Source organism: Oncorhynchus masou, chromosome 18, assembly GCF_036934945.1.
Source record: "Oncorhynchus masou masou isolate Uvic2021 chromosome 18, UVic_Omas_1.1, whole genome shotgun sequence".
NCBI lineage: Eukaryota > Metazoa > Chordata > Actinopteri > Salmoniformes > Salmonidae > Oncorhynchus > Oncorhynchus masou.
Window position 1 is genome coordinate 28981283 of NC_088229.1, and position 18688 is coordinate 28999970.

At 41.1% G+C, this 18688-nt stretch overlaps 1 protein-coding gene across 8 annotated transcripts in view; it reads left to right on the forward strand.

Annotated features, from left to right (window-relative positions):
• kif1b (kinesin family member 1B) overlaps positions 1 to 18688 on the forward strand; it is a 109952-nt gene that overhangs the window by 70809 nt on the left and 20455 nt on the right. For 3 of the 8 annotated variants that reach the window (XM_064922892.1, XM_064922895.1, XM_064922893.1), the window contains 9 exons: positions 5586 to 5688; positions 5977 to 6009; positions 6245 to 6393; positions 8991 to 9169; positions 11487 to 11624; positions 12668 to 12922; positions 16535 to 16653; positions 17186 to 17271; positions 17497 to 17626. In XM_064922892.1, coding sequence (XP_064778964.1) covers positions 5586 to 5688; positions 5977 to 6009; positions 6245 to 6393; positions 8991 to 9169; positions 11487 to 11624; positions 12668 to 12922; positions 16535 to 16653; positions 17186 to 17271; positions 17497 to 17626 — 1192 coding nt within the window. The remainder of the gene's footprint in view (positions 1 to 5585; positions 5689 to 5976; positions 6010 to 6244; positions 6394 to 8990; positions 9170 to 11486; positions 11625 to 12667; positions 12923 to 16534; positions 16654 to 17185; positions 17272 to 17496; positions 17627 to 18688) is intronic. The other 5 variants (XM_064922894.1, XM_064922896.1, XM_064922898.1 and 2 more) reach the window with 3 other exon arrangements.

Consider the following 18688-nt stretch of genomic DNA (forward strand, 5'->3'; position numbering starts at 1 on the left):
ATTGGAACTTCATTGTTCACAGGTTTTATCAAGGATATAATACATACGTTTGTGTTGCTGGAGATCTATTTTCGAAGTATGACTGAAATAAAATGTTACAAATGCAGTTACAGATGCAGGCCTTTGCTTGGTGTTCAACTTGTTTACTTAAATTAATCTTACTGGTTTTCCCCAAAAAAATCTAACATTTCTCAAAGGCCAAGCAGCCTCGTGTGAATTGATATTGAACATGTGGCTGTACGTTAAGGGGGGGAGGGATCTCATGATACTCCGTATCAGCATACTATTAAGTATCATGGCATGAAAACAAAGCATGAAGAGGATTGAAATTGCTGAGGAATACAGTTCTACTGTTGGAAACAAGCAGCCTGGGGTTGTCATCCACACTAGCTAGGTTTCCATCCAATTTGCGACAGATTCTCATGTGAATATTCTAAAATCAGTATGAAGAAAATATGATATTTTTTTCCCACCAAACGGACTAGTTGCCGAAACAAATCTTTGTGTGATTTAAGTAGTGCCCGCAAAATGTACGTTTTCGCTTAAATGTACATGTGCCGATTAAAAATTCAATGCGTTTCCATCGCATTTTCAACTGATCGTTTTGTTGCAAACTTTTTAGTTAAATAGCAAATATGCCTACTCTGATTTTGGGAAGTGCGCTCCAGCTACAGTTTGCAGTGTGGGTAGGCTGTGCCGCCAGGTATGCTCGTCTACATGACGAGATTATTATGGATACGAGCGAGAATATTTGTATTTGTCAAACTATAGACAACCATCCATAATCATTTCACCAGAATAAGACCCTCTATTTATTGGAAAACTGCACTTTCACCACCCTGTGCAGTTCATTGATTTAATCTGTTGCCTAATAAACTGCATGGTTTCCCGATTCGTAGTGGGAAGATTACACACTATCATCGCGTGACACCAAGTTTACTTAGATATGAGGGTTGTTATATCAATATTTGCGCATAAAGGCGTTTCCACCGCCATTTCTCACATATGACCTTTTACCGACACAAAACGATCCCACCATGTCGAACGAACACATGATCTGTCGGTATTTATAAAATTGTTCCCGAAACTTCCAGTTTCCATAACAGCTGTTGTGATTTTATTTTGTACGGTATGACTTTACTTGCATAAAAACTGTGGATGGAAACGTGGTTACTGTTATATAAAGCACATTCTATATGACCATATACTACTGTATGTTCCGTCTTGTTTGTGTTTTCGAGTATCAGAAAAACATTTAGCTTAATTAATCTAATGACCTCGGTAGTTCATAAATGAATGTCCACAACAGTTATCCATTTCTTGAACGAAATGGTTAATTGACCCAGAACTTACACAGGCTACTGTTAAGACGTAGTTTACGCCAAATAAATCAACAACCAGTATCTTAACTCACTGCACTGTAAGAGTAGAGTAGTCATGATTTAGGCATACACAGTTCAGGCTCCAGTACTTGAATTGATGAAGGCTGATTTTAATGTTTTTTTAACTGGTTTATGTTTAGAATTCGAATTACATAGCATGATACATCACACAAAGGACTACACATTGTCTTCATAAGTAGAATACTATATGTTAGCCATGCCCTGCTATTACCACAAAATAGTGCTTTTTGGTTTGTTTTTACAAAATACACTAAGTAGGTGCAGTCTAAAAAATTATATTGAAAAAAGTTTTCCCAAATAAAGTTAATTCATTCTATTAGACCTGAGGATAGTAATTGTTGCTTCAAACTTTAAGAAATGTACCCTTTAAACACCTTGTGTTTTTCCAGGTGTTAACGGAAGTGAAAAATTTAGGTTTTTCACTTTAATCATTTTTATGTGATGATATACTTTGAACATACCATCACCACATTTCCATCTTAACATACTGAACACCTTGACAGATAGTGTATTTAAAAAGTCTGATTTTTCATATGAAATCTTAGCATATCATACCTGCCATATAAGATTGAAGGGGGGATATAGTACATCCAAAAAAGAGTAGTTTCCTGTTAAAAGTTTTAGAAATACTTATTACCAATTATATTTAAAAGTATTATCTTAATTGGAGAGACATTTTTTGTCTTTGTGTAGGTGGACTCAACATGGATAAAGAGAATCTTTGAGACCCAAATTGCACCCTATTCCCTGTATAGTAGCGCTGGGATGATACATTTTTTGGGGGGTAGTTCAGCTTTAATATTGCAGATAGAATGTGGCTTCCATCAATGTAATTGTCTGCATCATTTCCAATCCCCCATATATAATTTTTGGTAAATATATACAGTACCAGTCAAAAGTTTGGGCACACCTACTCATTCAAGGGTTTTTCTTTATTTTCTACATTGTATAATAATGGAGAAGACATTACACCTATGAAATGACATATGGAATCATGTAGTAACCAAAACAAAGTGTTAAACAAATGAAAATATATCTGAGATTCTTCAAAGTAGCCAACCTTTGCCTGAATGACAGCTTTGCACACTCTAGGCATTCTCTCAACCAGCCTCAACTGGAATGCTTTTCCAAAAGTCTTGAAGGAGTTTCCAAATATGGTGAGCAATTGTTGGCTGCTTTTCCTTCACACTGCGGTCCAGCTCATCCAAAACCACCTCTGTTTGGTTGAGGTTGGGTGTTTGTGGAGGCCAGGTCATCTGATCCAGCACTCCATCTCTCCCCTTCTATAGAAATAGCCCTTACAATGCCTGGAGGTGTTTTGGGTCATTGTCCTCTTGAAAAACAGATGATAGTCCCACTCGGCGCAAACCAGATGGAATGGTGTATCGCTGCAGAATGCTGTGGTAGCCATGCTGGTTAAGTGTGCCTTGAATTCTAAATAAAGCACAGACAGTGTCACCAGCAAAGCACCCCCACACCATCACACCACCTCCTCCATGCTTCACGGTAGGAACCACACAAGCATCCGTTCACCTACTGTGTCTCACAAAGACATGACGGTTGGAACCAAAAAAAATCTCAAATTTGGACTCATCAGACCAAAGACCAAAGGAGGTATTTCTATCGGTTACTTGAACTCTGTGAAGCATTTATTTGGGCTGAAATTTCAGAAGCTCGTAACTCAAATGAACTTATCCTCTGCAGCAGCGGTAACTCTGGGTCTTCCTTTCCTGTGGCGGTCCTCATGAGAGCCAGTTTCATCATAGTGCTTGATGGTTTTTGCGACTGCACATGAAAACTTTAAAGTTCTTGACATTTTCCAGATTGACTGACCTTCATGTCTTAAAGTAATGGACTGTCATTTCTCTTTGCTTATTTGAGCTGTTCTTGTCATACTATGAACTTGGTATTTTACCAAATAGGGCTATCTTCTGTATACCCTCCCTATTTTGTCACAACACAACTAATTGGCTCAAATGCATTAAGAAGGAAAGAAATTCCACAAATGAACTTTTAACTAGGCACACCTGCTAATTGAAATTCATTCCAGGTGTCTACCTCATGAAGCTGATTGAGAGAATGCAAAGAGTGTGCAAAGCCGTCATCAAGGCAAAGGGTAGCTACTTTGAAGAATCTCAAATGCATAAAATATATTTGGATTTGTACAACACTTTTTTTATAGTGACTACGTGATTCCATGTGGTATTTCATAGTTTTAATGTCTTCTATTATTCTACAATGAAGAAAATAGTATAACATTTAATTAAAACCCTTGAATGAGTAGGTGTGTCCACACTTTTGACTGGTAATGTGTGTGTACAGATGCCTCAAGTCCTCAACTGGCAGCTTCATTAAATAGTACCCGCAAAACGCCAGTCTCCTTGTCAACAGGGAAGAGGCGAGTTTGGGATGCTGGCCTTCTAGGCAGAGTTGCAAAGAAAAATACATATCTCAGACTGGGCAATAAAAAGAAAAGATTAAGATGGGCAAAAGAACACGTACACTGGAGAGAGGAACTCTGCCTAGAAGGCCAGCATCCCGGAGTCGCCTCTTCACTGTTGACGTTGAGACTGGTGTTTTGCGGGTACTATTTAATGAAGCTTCCAGTTGAGGACTTGTGAGGCATCTGTTTCTCAAACAAGACTCTCTAATGTACTTGTCCTCTTGCTCAGTTGTGCACCGGGGCCTCCCACTCCTCTTTCTATTCTGGTTAGAGCCAGTTTGCGCTGTTCTGTGAAGGGAGTAGTACACAGCATTGTACCAGATCTTCAGTTTCTTGGCAATTTCTCGCATGGAATAGCCTTCATTTCTCAGAACAAGAATAGACTGACGAGTTTCAGAAGAAAGTGCTTTGTTTCTGGCCATTTTAAGCCTGTTTTCGAACACACAAATGCTGATGCTCCAGATACTCAACTAGTATTAAGAAGTCCAGCTGTACTGCTTACTTAATCAGAACAACAGTTTTCAGCTGTGCTAACATAATTGCAAAAGGGTTTTCTAATAATCAATTAGCCTTTTAAAATTATAAACTTGAATTAGCTAACACAATGTGCCATTGGAACACAGGAGTGATGGTTGCTGATAATGGGCCTCTGTACGCCTATGTAGATATTCCATTAAAAATCAGCCGTTTACAGTCATTTACAACATTAACAATGTCTACACTGTATTTCGGATCAATTCCATGTTTTTCGATGGACAAACAAATTGCTTTCTTTCAAAAACAAGGACATTTCTATGTGACCCCAAACTTTGAACACACCTCTCTCTCTCTCTCTCTCTCTCTCTCTCTCTCTCTCTCTCTCTCTCTCTCTCTCTCTCTCTCTCTCTCTCTCTCTCTCTCTCTCTCTCTCTCTCTCTCTCTCTCTCTCTCTCTCTCTCTCTCTCTCTCACATTTATTTTCCATGCTGTAGCACGCAAAATATTACGTAGAGCAGGTTTTTAAAGGACCAAAGAGTTTGGTCTTCATGCTTTCATTACAGTATAACATCCAACATTGAGTCTGTTTCTGCCTATTGGTGGGTAGTGCAGAGGGTGTGTGTGGGATATGAAAGGCGACATTGTTCCCCAGAAGACACTGAACAAAAAGCATGATGTCATCGGGACAACTGTCTCCTGCATGAACGACACCCCTCATTGGATGACATTAGACACCGTTTCAACCAACCTCTCCAAACTACCAACATCTTGGATACTTTAATGAATCAGTTTGAGTGCAAAATGAATGTTCTTTTAATTGTCACTTTGTGTTAGCATTACAGTTGCTAGGTTAGACGGTGAAATGGTTATGAATATGAAATGTATCTCATGAAAATCGACGGTGTGTGTGACTCCCAAGCTTACCCCTCTCATCCCTTTTCCCCATTAGCCTGGTTCACACAAAGGGCTAAACCAATCAGACAAGGACCGAGCTGGCCTGGTTAGGTATCAACCATAGTTGCTGGAAAATATAATGCGAAAAGGAAACATCTGAGCCAGCATAACTTGTTTGGTCCTATAGGGTGAATCGGGCAACCATCTGTCTTGATCCCCGCAAGACATGCTAGCTCTGTCATGGTTGTGGTGTTGTCAATGATGATGGTGGTGGGGGTTTGGCCCACCTTCTGTCCTCCCGTCCTGTCTGTCCATTGGCTGACAGGCGGTGTCCGTTCTCTCCTCTCTGTCCTCTGCCGTACTGTGCAGGTCTATGAGAGCAAGTTGCAGGAACTTCAGAAACAGGTGGAGACCTGTTCACTGGCTGTGGAGACGCCCGATGAAGAGGAAGATGAAGAGGAGGAAGAGGAGGGTGCGTTCTTCTTTCAATCATGGAATAGAACAAGGAATAGAATTTCACTGCTGTTCATGAACCAGGGACCATATTCATTCAGCATCTCAGAGTAGGAGTGCTGATCTAGGAAGAGGTCTCTCCTGTCCATGTGATCTTGTACATTTGAACTCTGAGATGCTTAATGAATACAGTCCCAAAAAGCCATTTCAATTAGTTAAATTTAACTTTTTTAATGTGGCCCTGTACTGTTCCTGTGTGTGTTCTTTTCATGAGCAAAATGTGTGTTGTCATGTTGACTGCCCATAGAAATCACCCACTCATCAGAAAAGATTGATCAAGGTAACTGAACTCCAAGTAAAACAGTCTTATGACTAATAATGAAACATTCCAGTCTTCCTAACTAGCACAACCATACATTTACTAGTGTCCAAAACAACCCCCCAACATTGAACCCATGAACAATATTTAACGTGTGTGTGTGTGTGTACGTAGAGTTGTGTGTGTCTCTCTGTGTGTCTCTTGTGTAGAGTTGAATATATTTGCCACTCTTTGACAATGTCCCCTATCCCTACAGTGCCCTGGACACAGCATGAGTTTGAGCTAGCGCAGTGGGCCTTCAGAAAATGGCGGTACCATCAGTTCACCTCACTCCGTGACCAGCTGTGGGGCAATGCGGTCTACCTGAAGGAGGCCAACGCCATCAGTGTCGAACTAAAGAAGAAGGTAACTATTGTCACAGTATACACTCCAATTCAGTTTAAAAACCCAATTTAAACTCTTAATAATAATATTGAATATTGAGAAATATTATTATATTCTGAACAAAATTCTATCAAATTTGGTCCGGTTCCTGAAACGCATGTCCATTGGTGTTGGGAGATGTTCGCATACACACCTAGTTTCAAAATAGCTGAGGCAATGGCTGCATAGCAATAGTTTTAAGTAGCTTCCTCTCCCTGTCTCCTCTCTATGTCCTCTGCATTTATGTGAAAACGCAGGATAGGTGAAAGTGGTAGATGAGTGCTGATCCACTGAGCACAATGTCAATGTTCACCATAGAAATAGAATTACTAGAATGGGAATCTCAATTCAAGTCAATGTCATATTTACAGTACCAGTCAAATTTGGACACACCTACTCATTCAGGGGGTTTTCTACATTGTAGAATAATAGTGAAGATACCAAAACTATGAAATAACACACAGAATAATGTAGTAACCAAAAAAGGTTTAAACAAATCAAAATACATTTTAGATTCTTCGAAGTAGCCACCCTTTTCTTTGTTACAGCTTTGCACACTCTTGGCATTCTCTCAACCAGCTTCACCTGGAATGCTTTTCTAACCGTCTTGAAGGAGTTCCCACATATGCTGAGCACTTGTTGGCTGATTTTCCTTCACTCTGCGTCCAACTCATCCCAAACCGTCTCAATTAGGTTGAGGTCGGACGATTGAGGAGGCCTGGTCATCCGATGCAGCACTTCTTCGTCAAATAGCCCTTACACAGCCTGGAGGTGTGTGTTGGGTCATTGTCCTGTTGGAAAAACAAAGTCCCACTAAGCGTAAACCAGATGGATGGAGTATCGCTGCAGAATGCTGTGGTAGCCATGCTGGTTAAGTGTCCCTTTAATTCTAAATAAAGCACAGACCGTGTCACCAGCAAAGCACACCATCACACCACCACCTCCATGCTTCACGGTGGGAACCACACATGTGGAGGTCATTCGTTCACCTACTCTCCGTCTCACATAGACACTGCGGTTAGAACAAAAAATCTCACATTTGGACTCATCAGACCAAAAGCCAGATTTCCACTGGCCTAATATCCATTGCTCGTGTTTCTTGGCCCAAGCAAGTAGTCTTCTTATTGGTGTCCTTTAGTGGTGGTTACTTTGCAGCAATTCGACCATGAAGGCATAATTAACGCAGTCTCCTCTGAACAGTTGATGTTGTGTCTGTTGTTTTAACTCTGATGCATTTATTTGGGCTACAATCTGAGGTGCAGTTAACTCTAATGAACGTATTCTCCGCAGCAGAGGTAACTCTGGGTCTTCCTTTCCTGTGGCGGTCCTCATGAGATCCATTTTCATCATCGAACTTGATAGTTTTTGCAACTGCATTTGAATATTCTTTCAAAGTTCTTGACATTTTCCGGATTGACTTACCTTCATGTCTTAAAGTAATGATGGACTGTAATTTCTCTTTGCTTATTTGAGCTGTTCTTGCCATAATATGGACTTGGTATTTTACCAAATAGGGCTATCTTCTGTATACCAACCCTACCTTGTCACAACACAACTGATTGGCTCAAACACATTAAGAAGGAAAGAAATTCCACAAATTAACTTTTAACTTGGCATACCTGTTAATTTAAATGCATTCCAGGTGACTTCCTGATGAAGCTGGTTGAGAGAATGCCAAGCGTGTGCAAAGCTGTCATCAAGGCAAAGGGTGGCTACTTTGAAGAATCTCAAATATAAAATAGATTTTGATATAACACTTTTTTTGGTTACTACATCATTCCATATGTGTTATTTCATGGTGTTGATATCTTCACTATTATTATACAATGTATAACATTTTATAAAGATTGAAAAACTCTTTAATGAGTAGGTGTTCTAAAACTTGTGACTGGTACTGTACGTGAGATGATGTCCCAGGGATGGACACCACAATGTTTCAAATCAGCAGCGATGGACACTCACATTTTATGAGTATCAAATGCAACAATACATTCCATGAAGAGGATAGTAGGAGAAAATGCTGAACCACAACTCTTCAAATTATGGATGTTGATCTTTGAGATGTTATGCGTCCTTGGTATGCGTTCCAAATGGACCCTATTCCTTTTATCGTGCACTACTGTTGACCAGAGCTCCCTGGTCAAAAGAAAAGCACAATAAAAGGAAATAGGGTGCCAGTTGGGACGCAAATATGGAATCTGAGAAGCCTGCGGTCACCGTACTGTTGTCGGTCTGTATTGCGAGTCCCAAATGGCTCCCTACATAGTGCACTACTTTTGACCCCTAGTAGTGAACTATATAGGGAATTGGGTACCATTTGGGGGGGGGGGGACATGGTCTTCCTGATCTAGAGGAGCTTGTGATTTCAATTCTGAGTATAGACATGTCAGGTTGTAGGAGCAGGCTGGTGGAGGGGAAAGGACTTTCAGGTTTCCTACTGCTCTTTATCACAAGCTTCTCCTCTCCTATTATTTATGCCCTTTGGCATTCTTTTCTTTTCTTGAACATATTACCTCAGGTAGGACTCCACCCCCGCCTTCCTTTTTGACCTTTCCTTCTCCACCTCACCCATCTTTCAGGTGCAGTTCCAGTTCGTATTGCTGACGGACACCCTGTATTCACCACTTCCCCCAGAGCTTTCGCCCCCCGAGCTGGAGAAGGAGCGTGACTCACGCCCGTTCCCCCGCACCGTGGTGGCTGTTGAGATACAGGACCTGAAGAATGGCGCCACGCACTACTGGTCCCTGGAGAAGCTCAAGTAAGACCCTAGGTCATGTTCATTAGGGCACACTGTAGCAAAATAATTTTGCAGCAGAAAATTAAAATGAGTGTTTCTTATTGGGCAATTCCAGGTAGTCCCTCCATTTTCTTCCATTTAGTCCCTAATGAACACAAACATCCCTGGTACCCTAAAGTAGTAAATTAGGAGATTCTGTGGTCAATCCTGGGTCAGCTACAGTCATTTTAGCAAAGGGGGTTGAAATTCAGTTTAAAAACTGGAAATTGCCCATTACTTTGGATGTTAAGATGATCAATTACACAGGTTTCATTTCACTTCCTGCATTGAGTTGATTTGGATTCATATGATATTGCCACAGCTTACCTTGATTTTCATGCCCACTTATGAAATCCGTGATGCCATCCCTCTTTGCATTCTTAAGGGAGGTGTATGATAAAGGGTAGAGGGCCTATATTCACAACGCTCGCTGATCTAGGATCAAGTCACATCTGTCCATATACTATTCATTGGTATTTAAAACGTAAAAGTGATCCTAGATCAGCACTCCCGTTATATTGGTGCTGTATCTGATAAACTAAAGTGTATGTGCATTGATTTTAACCTGACTCAATTGATCTCAAAACCCACGATTATAAATGTGAAAATAACCCCCATAATGTTTTTGCATATGAAATCAGTCTTTTCATTTGTCAGCGATCATTGTCCCATAGTATGTATTAGAGATACCAAACTGCAAAAAATGAATCCCTGTTTAAATTAGAATATAAACTTTTTTAAATGTTCTCCTCGGGTTTGTACACAACTTGTTACACACTTATTTAGGGTCTCCTGTATTCAAGGCCCTGAGTTGAGTTGGCTCTAAAACGTTTGCCTCCATTTTTGATTGCAGAATCATTAACCCATATTTTTTACTTGACGATTATATCTGGTACTATCCCCAAGGTTTGGAAGGTGGCCCATGTACTACCCCTTCACAAAGGTGGTGACTCTTTGTGACCTAAATAACACACTATTACAAAACGTTCTTGCCGAGCTAAAATGTTACAATCCTTGATTAAATCTCAGCTAAGGTCTTTTCTTTGAAATGTATCAGTCAAATTTTAGACCAGGTCACAGAGTCTCTGCTGCCTCACTTGTTATAAATGATGTAGTAAATTGTAAGGCAACATTGTGCTGCCCTTTTCATTAACCTGTCAAAGGCCTTCGATACTGTGGATCACTCTACTAATTCAAATGTAGTCCATTGGTAAAAAATCTGTCTGACAATCAGCACACAATAGAGCAGGACACAATAGAGCGCATAAAAATAACTTTAAGCATATGTACTTTGGATGGTGCCCACATTGATCGTGTCCTGACCTACAAATATCTGATCATCTGGATAGACGAAAAGCTGTCTTTTAAAAAGCATATTGATGAGTTAGTTTTGAATCGGAGAATTGCCTCCCGAGTGGTGCAGTAGTCTAAGGCACTGTATCGCAGTACTTGAGGCGTCACAACAGACCCAGGTTCGATCCCGGGCTGTGACGCAGCCGGCCACAACCGGGAGACCCATGAGGCGGCGCCCAGTGTCGTTCGGGGAGGGTTTGGCCGGCCGGGATGTCCTTGTCCCTTTGCGCTGTAGCAACTCCAGCGGCGTGCCGGGCGCATGCACTCTGACACGGTCGCCAGTTGTATGTTTTTTTTTTTCCCGACACATTGGTGCAGCTGGCTTCTGGGTTAAGCGAGCAGTGTCAAGAAGCTGTGCGGCTTGGCAGGGTCGTGTTTCGGAGGATGCAAGGCTTTCGACCTTTGCCTCTCCCGAGTCCGTATGGGAGTTGCAGCGATGGGACAAGACTAAATACTAATTGGATATTACGAAATGGGGAGAAAAAGGGGTTAAAATGTAAAATAAAGAAGCTGAGAATTTAAAATGGCCTTCTATAGAAGAAAGCTGAGACTATGGAGACATTTTCTATATTTGAACGCAGCTGCCACATCATTAAAGCCGTTCGATGCATTTTACCATAGCGCTCTTCGTTTTATTACGGGCGACTAGTTTAGTACACGACTGCATTCTCTACCAGAAGGTTGTTTGGCCCTCTGATGTAACCTAAGTCAATATTTATTAGATGGATTGGGTGAAAGAGACCTTGGTCTTAACATCGCGTTGGCCTGGTTTCACATTCGTATACCATAGTTGCTGGTGTGGACAGTGCTGGAAAGGAAAAGGTGGAGAGAAAATATCCACGGCAGTTCAGTACTGTTCAGGTTGGCACAATAGGGTGATGGGAAAACGGTATCAGTGGAATGAAGCGAAACTGTGGTCTAAGTGGAACTCTGATGTGATTTGCAGGCAGAGGCTGGACCAGATGAGAGAGATGTACGACCGGGCCGGGGAAATGGCTTCCTCCAATCAGGACGACAACGAGGGGGCTTTGACTGGAAATGACCCCTTCTATGACCGCTTTCATTGGTTCAAATTGGTGGGGAGGTACGTACGACACAACACTGGCTAAAACAATTCCTTTGTTCAATTTTTCTTGTTAGGCTTCTATTTGTCACTTCTGCTGTCTTTGGTTGGGAATTTTAGATGTAAAATAGTTGCTTTATGGAGTTGAAAAGCAAAGCGGTTGGTTTTGTTATGTGGATGGATACCCTCAGCTGTTTTGAGGAGCTTTCATGAATCATTCATGAAATGGAATCCATTTACACTTCCGCGATTCCATTATTCATTTTTATGTCTGTGCTGTTGGATTGTTTCATTTTCTGTCCTTATAGCATCATGTTTTAATTATTTCACATCTTTCAATAAGCACGTTTCATTTATGTTTCATGTTGATAGCGTACATTCTGTGCCCTTATGATGTTTTTTTTGTTTTTTTGGACCCTTACAACATTTCACTTCATTTGTTATTTTCATTTGGTGATTTTATTTATTTTTCTTTAATTTTATCAATGTCATTTCATGTATACAGTATGTCCTTGTTTTGTTACTAACCACTATGTCTACGCCTTATGTTTTTGTACAAAAACAATTGTTGTAACAATTCTGTTTGTGTTTCCTGTGATGTAGTGTTTCAGTTAAATAAGACTAGTACTAGTCATAAAGTTAACACTAGACTACTAACAAATGTAAGTAAGCTTTTGTTCTTATAATTCAAATGCTGTTTCTCTTGTTAACATAACTTTATGAATATGGACAGTGTCAACAATATACATTTTAGCAATTTTAGCAATTTGCTCTGATCCAGAGCAAATTACAGTAGTGACTGAATACATGTAACTTTTTCATACTGGTCTCAAACCCACAACCCTGGCGTTGCTTGCGACATGCTCTACCAAATGAGACCAGTGTATCCCTCTCCAACTGTGCACCATGACAGACTTTAACCTTCAAGTCAGTCTTTCACATTACAGTACAATCTACTCAAGCCAAACTATAACTCTCTCCATTGTTAACTTCACTTGGCTGCTTGCCTCCCTGCATCCCATCACCCTCCCGGCCCTCCCCTTGTACCCTTCCCTCCCCCTTAGCTCCCCCATCTTCCATGGCTGCGTCAACGAGCAGCGGCTGGCCGACCGCACGCCCTCACCCACCTTCTCCACGGCCGACTCAGACATCACAGAGCTGGCGGACGAGCGACAGAGCGAGATGTCGGACTACTTAGATGACGAGGCGTTCGTTGATGACACCAGCTCAGACGCTGGCACCGAGGAGGGCTCGGATATCTTCAGCGACGGCCAGGATCCCTTCTACGACCGCTCCCCCTGGTTCATACTGGTGGGAAGGTTGGTGACCACCCATGATGATGATGATGATGATGATGATGATCTGAACCACCATGTCAGTCATTTTGTGACCGTGTCGCATGTGACATTTACACAGGCTCTGGAAGAGGGGGTGGGGGAGAAGAGTGCTGGCTCATTTCACTCAGGGGCAAATACTAACTTAAACTTAAATTCAATGTTCACTTCGTCCACATACAGTGAGGTCCAAGTATTGGAACAGTACATATTTTGTTTGTTTTGGCTCTGTACTCCAGCACTTTGGATTTGAAATTATACAATGACTTACAGACGCACAAATATCATACTCCCCAAAAATGCTAACCTTCCGTTATTGAGAGGTTTGCATGTCTTGGGGGTATAATATTTGTGCATCTGTACATTTCTTACTCATCATTATTCACTATTCATTCAGTATTATCTGTAGTCATGGTAACATCCACATTAATGTAGAAGGGTTCATGGCACATATTATATTCTTATTTATCATAAAAGTGACTCAAATGGCACAGTACATTATTTACCATGAATTTCTATTGGGCACAAAATAATCTGGAACACAACCAAAACAAACAGCAAATGCATCCAACACATTTGGAGTCACAAGCTTGATGTAGTCATTGCGTGCTATGAATATGGGATCAAATACTTAACTTTTTACTACTTTGATACAAATATAAGTGAAAAAGTCCCAATAATTTTGGTCCCCTAAAATGGGGTGACTATGTACAAAAAGTTTTGTAATTTCTAAACGGTTCACCCTCTATTTAAATCTGACAGTCTGCACTTTAACGTCATTGTATCATTTCCAATCCAAAGTGCTGGAGTACAGAGCCAAAACCACAAATGTGTCACTGTCCCAATACTTTTAGAGCTCACTATAAGTAGAGTTTTCACTTAGTCATGCATTGATTCCCCATAAGGGGGGTGTGTGATAGTTAGCGCTGTGAAGCGTAGTTTTGGAGGTACTAAAGGAGTCTTTTCATTATTTGGCTACCATATACGATTATAGGGCTAATGATATAATTGAAACGTATTCCCACCCATCAAAATTATCTTGTGTGCTGAGTAGTCCACTTACACCTCAAACTGTTGGGTTTTTTCAAATGTCTCATTCATTGAATTGAGTGCTCTGAACTAAGTGTTTGTGAGGTTTAATTTTTTTTCAGGCCATGGAGGTTTTAGTCTGACACAACCTATAAAGCATAGAAACAAGTTATCACTTATTCATACTGTGAGTCTCTAACATCCCCTCAGTGTCAATGATGCAAGGATATCTGAGACATGGCATCCTATTCCCTATAAAGTGCACTACTGTCTTTATTGCTGATTTTTTTTTTTTAAGTAGTGTGTAGGGAATAGGGTGCCATTTGGGACCTAACCCTTTTCTATGTATTGCATTCTGCAAGATGGTAGACTGATAATAAGCATAATGAGTCACACTGCTATGGAGCAGTGTCTTATTTGTAAGGCCTCATTTAGAATCAAGGCAGGCAGAGTAGAATATTCTAGAATTAGAATAGAGCCAGCACCGTCATCCTCCAGGCGTATTGTTTCATCTGTAGATATAGAATGTCATTCTATAACATTCTATTTCTATGGCTTAATACTGCTCCGCTCCAGATGTCACCATATTCTGCTCCCGGGTGAAGTTTCCACTATGTACAGATCTAGGATTAACTTTCCCTCCCCAAATCCTCATTAGCGGAGAAAATGCTAAACTGACCCAGTATACAGTAGGGGTGACTTCACCCTACAACTCATCTGTTTTTGTGGTATCTGTAGTGGTTAATTCATTGTCTATTTGTTTTGGTGTTTATTTTTCATTACCTTATTTTATTATTTTTTATTTGAATTGTATTTTGCTTTGCTTTCTTTTCAATGTCCGAAGTCATATTTGTTAACAGCACACAGTACCAGTCAGAGGTTTGGACACACCTACTCATTGAAGGGTTTTTCTTTATTCTTTACTATTTGCTACATTGTAGAATAATAGTGAAGACATTGTTTTGATGTCTTCACTATTATTCTACAATGTAAAAAATAGTTTAAAAAAAAGAAAGAAACTCTTAAATGAGTAGGTGTGTCCAAACTTCTGACTGGTACTGTATGTGTGATACAATAGCAATGATATCAATTATCCATATAATAACAATGATGACGTTAATAATTGTAGGAGTGGAGGTGATACTGATTTGAAATTCACATTAATGATATCAAGTAAATAAACTAAGTGGTAAAAAAAAATACTACACATATGTATTTATAGTACATCTGAATAAACTCTGTTTGTATTTCAGATGTCATAGCCACCGCATCTAGTCTGTCTGCATCCCAAATGGCACCCTGTTCTCTATATAGTGCACTACTTTTGACCAGTGCCCATAGGGATCAAAATTAGTGCGCTATGTAGGCAACAGAGTGCCATTTGGGATCCAGACTCTGAGTCAGACGGCAGATCGATGCAGGCCCAGCCAGTCTGTCCTGTTAACAGCCCTACCTGCGTCATCATGACTAAAGATATTTGAGCTATATTTCTCCTCTCTCTCCTGCGCCTCAGCATTGAGTTCTCCTGCACAGGGAGGGGGATAGTTAGGGCAACGGGGGCGCTGCAAATCAACCCCCACAAAGCAACAACACGTCAATGTGTGACTAAAGCCCGTCGACATAACAAGCGAGTCGGCTCTGACTGCTGCATTTCAATTTAGCTAGTATTGCTGTTTTACCATTCAACAACATGGCTGAAGAGATTGTTTTTATTTTTGCTGCAATATCAGTTGTCTATCATTTTAGCAGTTTGTCTATTTTTGTGTTTGTCTATTCTGAAATATCTCTTAATTTGTGATAGAATGCATTTCTGAGTTTACCATAAGGATGCATCCCAAATGGCACCCCTTTTCCCTATACAATGCCCTACTTTTGACAAGGTCCCATAGTGCACTACTTGTGACCAGAGCCCTATGTAGTAAATAGGGTGCCATTTGGAACATGACCTCAATCACTTCAGTGATCATCTGATGATTGTAACTAAAAGTGTGCCTCTCGCCCTTGCACAAATGTCAATTGAGTCATAGTGATTGGCTATTGGCTCATTAGATCTCATATTACACCCCTTCCATGTGACTAGGATGTATTGTCATGACGCAAATGGCTCAAGCTTAACTTCTTTAGGGCCTTCTGTACTGTCATTGAGTTATGGTCAAATTCATTTAAATAACTATTAATTCATTAAGGGTTAAACCCTAACTTCCACTTCAGTAAAATGTTCACTTAGTTTCGTTTCTTGACCAGTGGATGTTAGGAATGCCTCTACAAGACACTTGAAGAGCTACCTACATAAGAACTCCATAACATTGTATATTTATAACCCATATATACAGCACTCATAAGCAGTATACGGTTTACTAATGCAGTATGTTATGTGCTATGAACTTCTTATGAACCCTTTAACTAAATGTTACCGCATTCAAATTAAGAAAGTAATGAAATATCCGCGTCACCTTTTTTATTGACAAATATAAATTCATTTGACCAAGCCTTGTGAGGCAAAAGCAGACCCCAATTGGGTCTTGTAGGGTCAGATCCTCACCTCTCTCCCCCCTCCTTCCCCCATAGAGCCTTTGTGTACCTGAGCAACCTGCTCTACCCCGTGCCCCTGGTCCATCGTGTCGCCATAGTGACTGAGAAGGGCGATGTGCGTGGTTTCCTGCGTGTCGGTGTCCAAGCCATCGCTGGTATGTACTGCTCCATCTCTCTCTATTTCTCTCTATGCACACCCTCTTTGACAAGATTCATACCTGGGCCTGTATTCACAAAGTGTCTCAGAGAAGGAGTGCTGATCTAGGATTAGGTCCCCCTGTCCATTATCTAAATGGCAAATTTATCCTAGATCAGCACTCCTACTCTGAGACTCATTGTGAATTCAATTAGTATGTTATATACTGTCACATAATTGTCCAATCCTGCTTCTTGAGTATGTATCCAGGTAGAATGTAACAATGTGTGTACAAAATGCGACAAGGCACCCTAATCAAGGACCACATTCACTAAAACCACAAGAAAATACCAGATCTAACTCTACAATGAATCAGAATGACTGGAAGAAATGTTGAAAGGCCCTCGGTTTTCTTGCGACCTGAGAGAGAATTCCCAGAGTCGACTGCTTTGTGCTCTTTGAAGAGACGAGTCTGCTCTTGTCAACACACCACGTTAATAACTGGGGCTGACGAACGCGATGACAATGACTTGTAAAACGTGTCTTTGTAGCTGACGAGGAGGCCCCAGACTACGGGTCAGGAGTGAGACAGTCGGGAACTGCCAAGATATCCTTTGACGACGAGTACTTCAAAAAGGTAAGGCCACGTCAGACAAACTCTTTTTTATTTTTTAGTCTAGGACTAGGCTTAATCTTGTCTACATTCCATACACCTCCCAATAAACGTGTCTTTTAATCAGCAACATTTTCTCTGTTTTTTTTTCCTTCTTCAAATGTTCACTATCAAAGCAGCTATATGCTAATATTTCACTCCCTCTGTCTTTCTCTTGCTCTCTTTCGCTCTCTCCCTCCCTCCCATCAGAATGACTTTCCTTCCACAGTCATGACCTGCTCTGGCCTGTCTCTGGAAGAGCTGCGCTTCGTGGAGGGCCAGGGTCAGAGTTCAGAGATCATCACCCCCTCAGAGGAGCAGAACAGAATCAATGACATGGGTAAGGAAGGAGAGACCGGTGCAGCTCCAAGACCCTCTCATTCGTATTCGGCCTACATCTCGCCGGTCAATGGCTTGAATTGAGTGGGAATTAATAGTGGCAGACAGTGTTGTCCCTAAAAAAAATTCCAGGTAGGGCTCTGCAAAGGCACCCAAATTAGCATCCAGGGCCTCTTAAACCAACATTTTCAACCAAATGTTTGTAGGCGGGGGAGGGTGGATGGCGTCCCGCCTCTACAATGATGGGGGAAACGCTGGTGGCAAATATTCTTATTGAAGGTGGAGGATGAATTGAAATAGGTTGATACAAGAGTTGGAAATGGCCTTCAGTCATAAAAATCAAATAGATTTAAATTACTAAAGGTCACGAGGCAGCAGGTAGCCTAGTGGTTAGAGCATTGGGCCAGTAACCGCAAGGTTGCTAGATCGAATACCTGAGCTGACTAGCTAAAAATCTGTCTTTCTGCCCCTGAACAAGGCAGTTAACCCACTGTTCCTAGGTTGTCATTGTAAGTAAAAATGTGTTCTTAACTGACTTAAATAAAAAATCAAACGTTTTTGGCTAATGTGAAACTCTGGGTGTAAAGTGACATCTGGTTGGTGCAGTCATATCTAGTTTCCCTGTGAAGTAATTTACAATAGTCCACATAAGCCATTTGATAGAAAAACATAATAAACTTTGACCATAAACCTTCCTTTCATTGTGCACTTTATTGAGCTGTTGAACTGTAAGTAAAGAGGGAAGGAGGAGAGGGAGAGCGAAAAATATGGAGGGAAGTAGAGAGAGTTGGTCTAACAGTTAAAGCCACTGTCTCTGGCACATGTATGGTCCCCCTGCCTGTGTTGAATAGAATCCCGGCCCTACCAGCCTTCTCACCTCTGCATCTACCCACACCCCCCTTCCCGTTATACCTGTCTCTATCAATAACACATTAAAATCCTGGCCTCCCGAGTGGTGCTGCGGTTTAAGGCACTGCATCGCAGTGCTTGAGGCGTCCCTACAGCCCCTGGTTCGATCTCAGGCTGTGTCACAGTAGGCCGTGATCGGGAGACCCATGAAGCG